At 37.6% G+C, this 14,687-nt stretch overlaps 1 protein-coding gene across 6 annotated transcripts in view; it reads left to right on the forward strand.

Moving 5' to 3' along the window:
- The window catches only part of LOC149798527 (uncharacterized), a 51,562-nt gene extending 37,243 nt beyond the window's left edge, over window positions 1–14,319 (forward strand). For 2 of the 6 annotated variants that reach the window (XR_016420983.1, XR_016420982.1), the window contains exons 2-4: window positions 10,994–11,093; window positions 11,917–13,865; window positions 13,923–14,319. Coding sequence is in view for 1 of the 6 variants with exons in the window: in XM_089957338.1 (XP_089813464.1) it covers window positions 8,967–9,046; window positions 10,994–11,093; window positions 11,917–12,087 (351 nt within the window). In the remaining 5 variants the exon portion in view is untranslated. Of the gene's footprint in view, window positions 1–8,888; window positions 9,047–10,993; window positions 11,094–11,916 lie in introns of those variants that run through there. The other 4 variants (XR_016420980.1, XR_016420981.1, XR_016420979.1 and 1 more) reach the window with 4 other exon arrangements.
- The last annotated feature ends 368 nt before the right edge of the window (window positions 14,320–14,687 follow it).

Raw genomic sequence — 14,687 nt, forward strand, 5'->3', positions numbered from 1 at the left:
GTCCAGTAATTAAACAAAAAAATAAATAAACACGTAGAGTACTTTATTTTTCAGCCACCTTTTTCGATGGGGTTTTATTGATGGGGTTGATTTCAACAAAAAATAAAATCATCTCAAGGAAACGCTCATTTGTGAAAATCTGGACCTTTCTACGTGTTTATTTTTTTGTTTGTTTTATTTGTTTGTCGGAATCATTTGGTCTGTTCGCCCTCTCTGCTGCTAGCTTTAAAAAAATACAATAATTTATTTCCCTGGAAAAAGTATATAAGAATGAAAAATATGAATTTTTGGTTTCATAGAATCAAATCCAAAAATAATCCAAGAATAATCCACGAATAAAATTGTTGAAGTCCTAATTTAAACAAATGTTCTACTGATTTCAAGTTCGAATCCCGACGAAGAATCCAAGATGAAAAACGATGACGTATGGTGAAATCTGTAGTTTTGAATTCTCCAGTTCCTTGTAGAAACAAGAATTATCACTCCGGTTTCTGATCACTGAATAATTTTTTGGTGAAAAAAAACCTGTTCTTGTTCGACATTTTTACATAAGCACACGTATTTTCCAGAAAAATAACAGAATTAGTCCTTTTGAATCCAAGTAATTTGAAATAACTCCAAATATCACAACATAGAACTTTCAGTTGAACAGCCCAGCTTCTACTGAGAATAATTCTCCAAAACAGACGTTATATGGTGTCTAAAACGTAAGCAAGGGGGTCACGTGATCATGTTCTGGAAGCTCATAAAAACTAAGTACTTGTTAAAGATCACGTCTGCCCATTGTGAATCTGACGAAAACCAATCATTTTATTTTAAGAAATAAAAAGTAACAATTTGTTTACATCTTAAACACATAGTCCCATCATGACTTCGACAACAACCAATCATTTTAAAATAAAGATAGAACTTGTTTACGTGGTTGCCAAAAATTTTGAAAGAAGGTCAGGATTTAGATCAACGCATGATGTTTATAAACTAAACAGTCGAGGTCAAACTATTTTCTGAAAAAAGTATCATCTCTAGAGAATAAACTTACATTAGAATAACATGTAATAAAAAATCAATTTTTTGTTTAAACTGACAAACAATTAAATTGAAATAAATATATTAAATCAGATACAAGTAAATCAAATATGCATAACAACTTGATCAAATACTTATTTGAACTGGTCTATGGTTTATACATTTTTGATTTTCTCTAATGCCATGCAAATAAACACCCCATTGCCAGATTTGCAATACTGAAACTGATATTCGCTGTTCAGCGGCTTCGTTAATGATTTTACTAACTGCAAGAGGCATTGATTCGGTCGATGGCAAAGTACCTGAACCTGTGTTTGATGGTGCTTGTGTTGCTGATCGTCGTAATCGATCTCGAAGCCACTGAAATGCATGTGGGCCTCTTTTTTAATCGACCAACAGTGGCATTTTAAACGCTATCCGCAATTCGCATTGCAACTAGCTTAGCGATGAGAGCATCACGCGACGATAAGGTTGAGAGTGGATTTGGTGCACTTGCAAATAATCCACGAACAACATCACCTAGCCTGTTTCTGTAATATGTCATGCAAACAGGTTTTCTTGCAATAACTACGCGAAGAGGTGCTCTCCGTTACGGATCACTGCCATCTCACCTCTATCTGCTTGGGTTCGAGTCTCAGATTCAGCCAATGTGGGTATGTGAGAAAGCTTGTCAGTAGCTTCTCGTGGGTCGGTGGTTCTTTCCGGGGTTTTCCCTGGTTCTTCCTCCACCATTAATACTGGCCGCCATGTATAACCTATCGTTGCTATTGTTATTATTAAATATCAGGTTGATCTCTTATGTAAAGTTGTGTTGTTGATGGTCTTTTTTACACAGATCAATCACGTGCCCGCCCTGATCAATAACAACGAATATGTGTCAGCCGATTATTATGACATGGAAGTTACAAAGGTGCTGAGGGTGTAATCGGTATCAAGTCATATGATTCCACGGTTGGTGAAAACCCAAACAGAATATAACCCGGAAAAATACGTCAGTCTTTTCCGACCTGTTTTCATATCTACCACTAACAACGTCACGGGTTAAATTAACTTGGGTTGATGCAGAAATTCTCACAATGTCAGGCGCAACATGATATCCCACACGAAAGAATCGTTCATCATCTGGAATGTGGCCAGGCCAACGTAACACTGACCTTACGGAGGACCGTGCAATATCAACCGGATACATTTGAGATTCGATGTCAATGACAAGCTAAGTGTGGGCTCATGAACACGTATGGAAATTTTAGAGTCTCTGCTAGTCACCAGTAAATACCAGTAAATACAAAGGAGAGCCGTTGCCATCAAAGGATTCTCCTAATGTAGCAAATGCACTCGGACGTATTTAGCCACAAGGACCGCTCACATGCCCGTGATTTTTACAAGTGAATCCTGGCAAATAATTTCTCAAATCTGTGGTTGTGATGCTGTCAAAATCCATGTGCGAATACGTGTGTGGACATGTCAGTGTACAATGTGACCAAGCTATTGTCGATCGATTTAATAGCACTCTTGCAGAACGGTTATTCGGTCATCAGTACGCACAACTATTGCTATTGAGGCCAGAACGGTCTCGGTAATGGGTATCACGCCTTCTTTTCGTCATAACAGCCTTGAACAATGAAACCACACGTATCATTGTATTAAAATCAGCCAATGTGATTCGACAAAAACCGTTAATATTAGTCAGAAAATGATGGCACAGCCAGCACCGTTACAACCGCTCAGAGTCAAGCTTGTTCGGTTCTGTATGCACATGGAGAGCTAGAAGGCGTGCAACAACTTCGTGCAACTTACTCGTATGGTCCGTGGATGTGTTTACGATTTCGGAACGTATTGATACCCCTAAACAACCAACTCGTTACCTATTGGGGCATACATCACCTGGTAGACCTCGCCCTCTCAGCCGTGCATTTGTACGAGAAGAATTACATGTCGTTACAGCAGACACAGAACTGCCACTAGGATTTGTTTTGACACGTTAACCGGTATCAAACGAAAGTCGGCTCGTACTATCACGATGACCAAACACGTAAGTGGTATTCCCATCAGGTAGTGTCCATCACTTAATAGTAGCCAGCGGTAACAAAATCACATTTGTACGTATGGTTATGCACCCATGTAATGGTTCTAGGATCAGATCATATTTGCGGTGTGTACGGATTCATGACGGTCTCGAAGATTTTCCAAGCACAATTCGTGTTTGAGATCTTTTTGCACAATTCGTGTTTGAGATATTTTTGCACAATTCTTGTTTGAGATCTTTTTGCACAACCAACTCTGGAACATCTTTGTGTTCTTTTATGTTTCTTGGTCTCCGGTTCGACAACAATCGAGTACATTTTGGGCCCGAGTCCCACATACTCTTCGACTGGTTTACCGAGCATTCATCTTTTAATATGCCAACCACCTTTATATTGGCGGAACTAAACAATGATTGTTCTTTAGGATAATCGCTGACATGAAACTCATTCACCTAATTTGGCTGTGCCATGTCCGCATTCTCATCATAGGTTGTGATATGCATCAACAGCGAGTCAGTGTCGGTAAAAAGCATCTTAACCCGATCCTGATAAAGCGGTTTAAATCTTGTCGTAGTAAAACTCGTACATGAACAGCTTGGACAAGTCCAGCACGGTCGTTTCTTTCATTTCACTAAGCAACAACAAATCAGTTAGAATTCTTATGTAATAACTCTGGGGAGAGAGTACCTGCGGATAAAAGCCTTTGTCATACGTGAATACATTAACAGCGATACCTGAGTTAAATTTTCTAATTTCTTCAGTGTGGCTTTGGTAACTTGCACAGGAAACTCGATATCACCAAAGTTGAGTTTCCCCACGTGTTGCCTATATTTTCGACGCATATCTTGGTGATCACTTCATGGTTATAACGCAGACAAAAAATTTCCCATTAAAAACAAAGATTATCAAAGTTAATGTTGATAACTGAACACATTTTAGTATTGCTATGTAACTGGATCCACGAAACGGATGATATGGCGAGAGATGGACCTCGACTTGGGTTAATCTTTCGAGAGTCCATCCCAATTTTGCATTGGTGGATTTCTTCAGCTTCTCGAGAATCTTTTCAATGCCTCTGTCAATTTCATTATTGGTGGCGCTGCTGTCTTTGCGGTTCCGAATTATGCGGTTTCCACGGAGAATCCACGGAATAACAGTTTTAAATCCATCCTTGTCACGACAAAGTGGCATAACCAGATGCGCGCAAAGGACAATATCTGCTTTGATCACAGCGTGACCAAAGTTTTGTAAGACAGTTACAATTTCTGGAGGGGCCCCGAGTGACCGAGTGGTCTAAAGCGCTCTCCGTTACGGATCACTGCCATCTCACCTCTGTCTGCGCCGGTTCGAGTCTCGGATTCAGCCAGTGTGGGTATGTGAGAAAGCTTGCCGGTAGCTTCTCGTGGGTCGGTGGTTCTTTCCGGGGTTTTCCCTGGTTCTTCCTCCACCATTAATACTGGCCGCCATGTATAGCCTATTGTGTGCTGAAAAATGGCGTTAAACCCTACAACAACAACAACAACAACGATTTCCGGAATTATATTAGGCAATAGTTGTCGAGCGTCTTTGCCTGGTGTGTAAATTGATCGAATAATTGCCATGTGATTTTCAAACTCACCATAAAGTTTCTGAAATTAGAATTCAGGCTCTTGTCTTTTTTGTGTTTTTTCAAGAACATACTCAGCCGCTTCAGTAGCGATAGCAGAGGCAAGACGAAAAGGACGGTTTTCCTCATACTCGTAAAGTATCGCAAGGATGTCGTCTTTTCGTGCGCCTCTGGATATTCGGATATTGTGCAAATTGTCTTAGTTGTTTTACCGTTGTTTTGTTGGTTGCTGTTGCTGCTGATATTGCAGTGACGACCGTTGGTGGTGATAGTTGTTGATTCAGTACAAATGTAGGATTCAATAATTCAAGTATGTCTGCTTTTTTCATACGCCTGGTATGTATATGCAAAGCTGTCGTGCCAGCTATTTTAGCTGTGGCATTGTATGCATGTTTATACTAAAGGAGCGCGAAGCGTCTTTCTAAATGAGCCATTTTGTCGATGGCTTGTTTAATTTTTGGTACGTTCTCAAGATCAGAAACTGCGATCGCTTCAATGCTGGTTATTATTTCATTTATTTTTGTTGTATCTTCTTGTACTTGGGTAGCCACGCATGTTTGTGATTTCGATTTGTTTCTCCACGCTTTAAAGTACTCACGGACAAATCCACAAGGCTGGCAAAGTTGGTTACGTGATTGGATCCCGATACCAAATTACAGGCAAGGTCGTACCCATAGACCATCTCGTAATACTTGCGTATGTGTTCTACAAGAATATTCATAATGACATGTTCTGCCACAGGGTTCATATTTTACAAAGTAGGCAGCTTTGCGTCCTAATGTCATGGATCTCCTTATATAGATACGTGCGAGCGTTTATCTAATTGACGAAAACACTGCTACATTTTCTGTTCTACGTCGTTAGCAGCACCACCACTCCTACTCTCCATGGCGAACACGAAATTGTAAGTTAACACTTGCGAAATAATTAACTACGCCTATTGCAGAGTATCCACGCGAAATCCTTCTGTGGTGTTGAGTAAAACATCTTTCAAAAACAAGTCAGCTTCAGTGAACACAAAGGATTGTCATCGAGTACGATAGCAACATCAGTTTTGTCGCACGTACCCAATAATGTTAAACCTCCTCTCGTGAATTTCGTCCACATTTTGTGCTTGATGAGAACATCGAAAAGTTTAGTAATTTATTCGCCATGCAAAACAAATTGAGTTCGGATGCCATTCTTATATATATATATATATATATATATATATATATATATATATATATATATATATATATATATATGGCCCCAAAGCATTTATTAAACAAGCATGCTCTTGAACTTTTTCGTCATTGACATTATCAAAAACGTCACTTGCTTCAGAAGAAGTGGGCGAGTTATTATGTGTGTTCTTAGGGTGTACTCTTTCATGCACGATATTCATCCAGGTTCTTTCTAGTTTTATTTGCTTCAAAAAGCTGCAGAAGTTTCTTTCGTTCCATTTTTAAGGTCACTCTCAGATTCACCAATTTATCAATGTGCTTTGAATTTGTTTCGGAAAATTCCTGCAACATCTTTGTGCCGCTTTAATGAACCCTAACCCTGTATGATGCATTCAAACAATAAAGCAATCTTAGTTTTTCTCTCACATTTTTGACATTAAGGTCTTTTGGAAGATTTACGCCATTATTAAAACTTTCCATGAATTCCTCCAGTTTGCTCTGCGAATCAACAGTTTCGTCGCCACTCAACAGTTGTATATTATAATAATAATAATGAGGACTTTGTATAGCGAATAGTCTTTAGAAGCTCTAAGCGCTTTACAACATTAGACAACACCTATAACATAAACAACATATATAATGATATTATTACAAAAACAAACACCATGAAATTAGGAAACATATAAAACATGCTGAAAATATGTAAGGTAGGAAACATTATTAGGTCTTTAAGTTTGTTCTTGCAGTCGAAATAGGTGAGTTTTAAGAGCACGCTTGAATGGGATTACTGTGTCTTTGTGACTAAGTTCAGCGGGCATTTCATTCCACGTTGCCGGGCCCTGGTACGCAAAAGAACGTTGTTCGTATTACTTTATTTTCATAGTGGGAATAGTGAGTATTCGATTGTCAGAAGAGGAGCGTAAGTACCTTTCTGGTGTGTACACATGGGTGACGTCGGATAGGTATGTTGGACTGGAGTCAGTCAGTGAAATGTAGCACAGAGAAAAAATTTTCCGTTTAATTCTGGATCGAATGGATAGCCAGTATAGGGATCAGAGCAGCGGGGAGGTGTGCTCTGATCATGGTACTCTAATGATGATCCGAGCAGCTTTATTTTGAACCTTTTGATGTTTCTGGAGTAAATATTGAGATGAACCAGACAGAACTGAGTTACAATAGTCCAGTCTTGAAAGTACTAATGAACACAGTCTTGAAAGTACTAATGAACACACAAGCGTTTTAGTGGCATCAACTGAAAGATATTTGTGAATGGAGCTGATGCGTCTCGGCTCAAGATATGCGGCCTTGCATATGTTCATGACATGTTGGTGCAATGTGAGAGTATTATCCAGAGTAACACCTAGGTTTCGTACTGATTGTATGAATTTAATATTGGTGTTGCTGATATTTATTGTTTGAGGTAAAGGATGTGAATGAGAAAATCTTTGATCAGAATGGCCTCAGTTTTATCATCATTCATCTGCAGCTTTTTACATGTCATCCGTGATTTCACATCAGAAATGCACATCTCTACATCTTGTATGGTAGCATCAACTTCAGTTGGGTGGCTAGATTTGTATATTTGGGTTTCGTCAGCGTACAATTGGTGAGACACTGGATGATGATATATGACACTTGAGAGCGGATGAGTGTACAGAATGAAGCGAACAGGTCAAAGAACAGACACCTGTGGAACACCACAACATAGATCAACTGGGCTGGAGTGTATTTCATTTGCAGACACAATTTTTGTCCTGTTGACCAAGTAGGACTTGAACCACAGTAAGGCTGTATCATGAATGCCAAATACATGATGGAGACGGTGAAGTAATATATTATGGTCTATTGTGTCAAATGCTGCAGACAAATCAAGGAGGGTGAGGACTGTAATCTTTCCGCTATCCAAAGCAGAAAGAATGTCATTAACTACTTTTAGAAGAGTACTTTCAGTATTGTGGCAAAGGCGATATACAGATTGTACATTGCTAAAAAGATTGCTTGAATTCAGATGCTTATTTTTAATATATGAATGGGAGATTAGAAACTGGGCGGTAGTTCTTGACGCTTATGATCGAGTGTTGATTTCTTTAGCAGAGGCTTTACAATGGCAGTTTTGAAAAATGATGGGAATTCCCCAGATGAGAGAGAGATGTATTAATAACATCAGTTAGTGAAGGCAATATATACACCGCTACGAACATTTCTTCAGTACGAAAATATTCACAGCTCAACTATAGTTTCTCTTTTATCAGTGAAAAATTATCAATGTGCATATACCAATTGCTATAGAGACTATAACACACTGTGGGGAAAATCATACACAGCAGAGGCTGTCATTCATTGTACTAGGCTTAGCAGTATTTTTGTATATTGATCACTACCGTAGACTTGCCATTCTGAGTACATCCCTCTGCATGAGTTTTCGTCGTTTCTACAATCACTGTAGACTAAAGTAATATGAAAGACCAGTGTTTGTCCCCACAGGCCCTCTTTGCGGGCATTTTCATCCGGACGAGACTCTACCCACAATGACTGAACCACGTTGATGCTCGGATCTGCATTTAAAGGGAATAAGAGGCAACACTCATATAGGGGTGAAATTGTTATGGTGGGTAGAGACGAGAACGATTGGAAAGACCGCAAAGTTTGCCAGAGGGCCAAATCGCCAGTTTTCTACTCCTCAAACATTAGATGTCGTCTTCATGGGGTAGGGTGTATTATTTGTAGGCATTACATTTACGGTCTTTACCATTCCTGGAAAGAATTAATTAATAATCCTGTTAAGTATATCTTGGTTGTAATTGGCAATTCCATCATGCCTAAATAGAAGTGATCGGTTTCGAAAAAACCCGGATCTTTTGATATTTGGGAATACGACCTCGGAATACACATTAGTATGGTGTGTTTTGTAAATCACTTCTGGCGGAGTGCGACACATGGGATAAAGCAACAAATGCCGAGGTCAGTCCTATTGTAACGTTGTCTCCTTCCGCTAGTCTGGTTCCCTGCTTAGTATGTTCCTGCGTTGCCCTCCGTCGACGCCATATTGTCACGTGATCAAAACAAATGGCTTCATATGGAGAGATCTCGGTAATCTAACCGTGGCATAGTTATTGCTTTAATATTCTGCTTGTTAGTGACACAATGCGAACTTTACTAATACTTTCGAGTTTAACTATACTAGTAGTTATCTTGTGTTCAAGCTTGACCCGCAAATCTGCTACGTAGGTATTTTTACAAATATTTCTACAATTAGGCGAAGACAAAGTATAGGGATACACACAACAATATTTTGTTAATATTGCACGTTTCCCAATATGTCATCACAAAAATTCCTTTTCCAATCGATTCCTTGATAAATTTACGTCGAAATTGATATGAGGTTATGTACGGCAGCTTTAATTTTGCCAAAGATTAAGACAAAAATATCTTCCCCATTTTACCAGGGGTGAGGGTAACGATTGTTTTGCAAATATTACACATTTCACGCTGTGTCATCTAAAATATTCTAGTTGCACTGAATTCCTTGACCAATTTTATATAAATATGTATATATAGTTTTCTATGACATCCCAAATTTTGTCAAATATTAGGATCGATATAACAACCCTCTTCTACGAAGGGGCTAAAGTGACGACATTTTGTCAAATATTGCACATTTCGACTGCATCATGTACGACATTCCATTTGCTATCGATTGCTTGATAATTATTACGTCGGAATTGGTATAAGGTGATAGATGACAACCTTAATTGGCTAAAGGCTAACATCAAATCTCTTCAAGGTGTGGGGGGGGGGGGGCAATGCCAAAAACTGGACAGCAATTTGACCAATTTTACATTGATATTAATATATTGTTCAATGTAACAGCACAGGTTTTGCCAAAGATTAATCATGATTTAGATAGGAGTTTCTCAAAGAGAGTAGTAATTTGGTCTAATGATTCAGGGACATTTTGTACATAAAAAGATACATGTTCTTGCAATAATAGGACTTGATGCATTTTATTTAGGTTTGGATATAAACCTTTTTATGGAAATAGAGATAAAACATCATTCATGATTTTATGTTAAATTATATAAACATTAAAAATAAGAGGAGTCAATATAAAACAACACAGTTTAAATGAATTGTTTAAGAAATGTGTTGAAAGTCACAGGGGAGAAAGTTAGAAGGATATCGGGGGGGGGGGGGTAAAGGATTCCTCTGTTCATGTATAGCTAGCACTTATTAAAACCAAAACACTAGCCTTCATATACGAGGATTTGCTGGAGGCTTGGAATGAGCTCAAGTACGGAATTAAAAATCTCATTTTGACTGATTCATTGAAAATGTACCAATTGATAAAATCTCATTTACTCTGGTGTTCTGTGTTTACATGGGCATATTTATAAAATGTACCAATTGATAAAATCTTATTTACTCTGGTATTCTGTGTTTACATGGGCATATTTATAAAATGTACCAATTGATAAAATCTTATTTACTCTGGTGTTCTGTGTTTACATGGGCATATTTATAAAATGTACCAATTGATAAAATCTTATTTACTCTGGTGTTCTGTGTTTACATGGGCATATTTATAAAATGTACCAATTGATAAAATCTTATTTACTCTGGTATTCTGTGTTTACATGGGCATATTTATAAAATGTACCAATTGATAAAATCTTATTTACTCTGGTGTTCTGTGTTTACATGGGCATATTTATAAAATGTACCAATTGATAAAATCTTATTTACTCTGGTGTTCTGTGTTTACATGGGCATATTTATAAAATGTACCAATTGATAAAATCTTATTTACTCTGGTGTTCTGTGTTTACATATTTATAAAAGAAAACTCAAGCATTAAATAAAACTATACATACATGCCAAAGTTTATAATGAAATCTTCATGGTATGAAGTTAAATAAATATCCATTTGTTTAGGGAACTTAAATTTAATATTGTATGTTTAATGACTGACAATAAAACAAGATATGTGAAGCATATATCATAAAAAATGAAAATGCTTTCAATGATATCTTTATTATATCTATAGAAAATGGTTACAAAATTAATAATAATTATTATGTCATTTGAAAATACGCTGAATTGATTCTTTGATACCAAGTGAGAATAAAAAATAAAAAACATGTTTCTTGAAATGTTCTTTTTTGATTTTATAGAATGGAGCATCATCCAAGTTTCCAGACCTACTGTAAAAGAGAGAGGTCGTCACCAACAGGAAAGACTCCTGTGCAGATAGAGAAGCGCAGACAATTAGAGGTATATTATATTATTTACAGTTGCCGTTGGCAACATCCTGTACTCATTCACTTTGCACAAAGTCTGAATGTCTATCCTCAAGGTTTGCATTCAAGACCTTGTTTATGTTGATACTCACTTTGCCTCAGATCTGTTACTAAAGTAAAACAGATATTCTCTTAAAACTATACATGATTTTTATGCATTTTACTCATCAGTAAGACAAGTAAATAAGTATTAATTAAAATCAATTGTTTATCATTATGTATGCATTTGTAAGGTACACATGGGAATATAAAAAGTATTTATTATTGTAATGAAGTACTGAAATGAAGAATCATATAATCACTCTATATATCTGAATGTTTACCATGCCATTATTATATGCATATATCAGACAGTGTGACACTTACATTTACTGTATTGCAAGACGACTGTATTCTATTTTATGACATCATGTGTGTTTTAACATCGAGATATAAATGACATATAAACAAACATTTCATTGGCTTATAGCTTGAAATCCAGTATTATTTTCATTATATACTCTGTGTATTATCTTGGTTGTTATAATAGTTGTTAGCAAGTAATTTTCATACATTATTATGCAATTAACAGCCTTGTAACATTAAGGGTTGAACATGTGGTTATTATTTCCAGAAGACAATAGGTAAATACTTGCATTATTAAGTAGCAATAGGTATTTAACTAAGTTATTTGTCTTTCCAAATTCTTGATAAATTTAAAATATTTGTTACTAAGTCTGAGATTTATACGACAAGTACCAACTCATACTTACAGTTAATTTCAAACATTATAGCTCATAACTGTTTATTGATTGCAGTTCCCAGACCAAAATAGATCATACAAGAAATGGATCAAAGAAGAGAAGTTAGCAATGATGGAGTTTGTGGAGGAGCATGGAATACCATCAGCAAATGTTAAGAAATTCTGGGAGGAGTGTGCACACTACATTTTCCAAACTACTGGCCTTGTGAAATCAGGTTACATTTAGCAAAATATATACAGAATATGAATCTCTTTGGATCTTAACACTACTTACCTTTTAACTGTATTGTCACCTACTCTGGACCAATATAGTTAAATTGAATGCATTCCATTAACTAGCTTCATTGAACAACCCTCAGAGAATTAATTTGTCTGAAATTTGTGCCCTCATCATTGCATTGTACTGATTAATTTTACAGTGTTACAATTGCCTGGAGTCATATGCTTTGAGAGCAATATAGATGTTGGTCAGGTTATTAGTCTGACCAGATTTTGGAATGTAGGTGTAGAAAAACACTTTATAAAACAATTTATTTACAGCATGTCAGGTAATTATGATACATATTGTGATTTAAAAATATTTTATTAATGGTCTTTGATTAGGAAATATTAGTTTTTATTGTCAGCTTGGTTTGGTTGTAAACTTCACACTTTGTCCAGGTCTTTTCTTTTAAAGGCCCATGAATTTCTAAATGCTAGAACTGGTGAATAGTCTTAGTTTAGTGTATCATAAGGGGTTTGGCTTCATTTTCTTGAGTTTGTGTGGCAAAAGTCTATGATTTATTGCTAGATCATCAAGAATCCAAAGGTTGATAGTTAAAAGAAATTGTTTGTGGCAATACCCCATTTAACGTATTTCCTTGTCTTTGAATCATGTCACGCATTATTAGCCACTTGTCATAGGTCAGCTATTATTAGCCACTTGCCATAGTTCAGGCATTATTAGCCACATGCCATAGTTCAGCCACATGCCATAGGTCAGGTATTATTAGCCAGTTGCTATTGGTAGGCATTATTAGCCACTTGTCATAGGTCAGGCATTATTAGCCAGTTGCCACTGATAGGCATTATTAGCCACTTGCCATAGGTCAGGTATTATTATCCACATGTCAAAGGTCAGGCATTATTAGCCACATGCCATAGGTCAGGCATTATTATCCACATGTCATAGGTCAGGCATTATTAATCACTTGCCATAGGAAGGCATTATTAGCCACTTGCCATAGGTCAGGCATTATTAGCCACTTGCCATAGGTCAGGTATTATTATCCACATGTCAAAGGTCAGGCATTATTAGCCACTTGCCATAGGTCAGGCATTATTATCCACATGTCATAGGTCAGGCATTATTAACCACTTGCCATAGGAAGGCATTAGTAGCCACTTGCCATAGGTCGGGCATTATTAGCCACTTGCCATAGGTAGGCATTATTAGCCACTTGCCATAGGTCAGGCATTATTAGCCACTTGCCATAGGTAGGCGTTATTAGCCACTTGCCATAGGTCAGGCATTATTAGCCACTTTCCATAGGTCAGGCATTATTAGCCACTTGCCATAGGTAGGCGTTATTATCCACTTGCCATAGGTCAGGCATTATTAACCGCTTGCCATATGAAGGCATTATTAGCCACTGGCCATATGTCAGGCATTATTAACCGCTTGCCATATGTCAGGCATTATTAGCCACTTTCCATAGGTCAGGCATTATTAGCCACTTGCCGTAGGTAGGCGTTATTATCCACTTGCCATAGGTCAGGCATTATTAACCGCTTGCCATAGGAAGGCATTATTAGCCACTTGCCATATGTCAGGCATTATTAGCCACTTGCCATAGGTAGGCGTTATTAGCCACTTGCCATAGGTCAGGCATTATTAACCGCTTGCCATAGGAAGGCATTATTAGCCACTTGCCATATGTCAGGCATTATTAGCAATTTGCCATATGTAGGCGCTATTAGCCACTTGCCATAGGTCAGGCATTATTAGCCACTTGCCATAGGTAGGCATTATTAGCCAGTTGCCATTAGTAGGTATTTTTTAGCCACATGCCATTGTGGTAGGCATTATTAGCCACTTGCCATGCTTCAGTTGCAGAAGTTCACAGGTTCAAATCCCAGACAAGTCATAAGAAAACTTATAAAAATGGTTCTGGCAGCTGCCTCGATTGGTGCTCAGCATTAAGAAGTTAGTATTAGGACTGGTGGGCTTAGTGTCAGTATAATGTGACTGGGTGGGACATAATAAATGTCTGTGGCATTATGCCCCAGTGCTATACATCACTAAAAACTGCTACACTGCAAACATCCTAATGATATGACTGAATATTATTTTAAAGCTATGTTAAAAATCCAATCACACACACACAGAGTTATTGCTGGGGCCCCGAGTGGTCTACAGCACTCTTCGTTATGGATCACTGCCATTTCACCTCTATCTGCACCTGTTTGAGTCTTAGATTCAGCCAATGTGGGTATGTGAGAAAGCTTGCCAGTAGCTTCTCATGGGTCGGTGGTTCTTTCCAATGTTTTCCCGGGTTCTTCCTCCACCATTATTATTGGCCACCATGTATAGCCTATCATGTGCTGAAAAATGGCATTGAACCCCACAACAACAAGAACAACAAAGTTATTGCCCCTTTTTCGTAATCACACCTACAGGCATGCACTAGTACCACACTTGCTAATCAATGATAATCAATCAATAACATTAGAATAATCCCCCCGCCCATGCATGTGTGAGATGATGAGGAATTGGTGGTTTGTTTAAGTAAGCAATTTGTACATTTCTCCAGTTGTACTTCCAACATGTAAGTTTAGGGCTTATCT

This window comes from Sinohyriopsis cumingii, chromosome 5 (assembly GCF_028554795.1).
Source record: "Sinohyriopsis cumingii isolate HCF-2022 chromosome 5, ASM2855479v2, whole genome shotgun sequence".
NCBI classification, from domain to species: Eukaryota; Metazoa; Mollusca; class Bivalvia; order Unionida; family Unionidae; genus Sinohyriopsis; species Sinohyriopsis cumingii.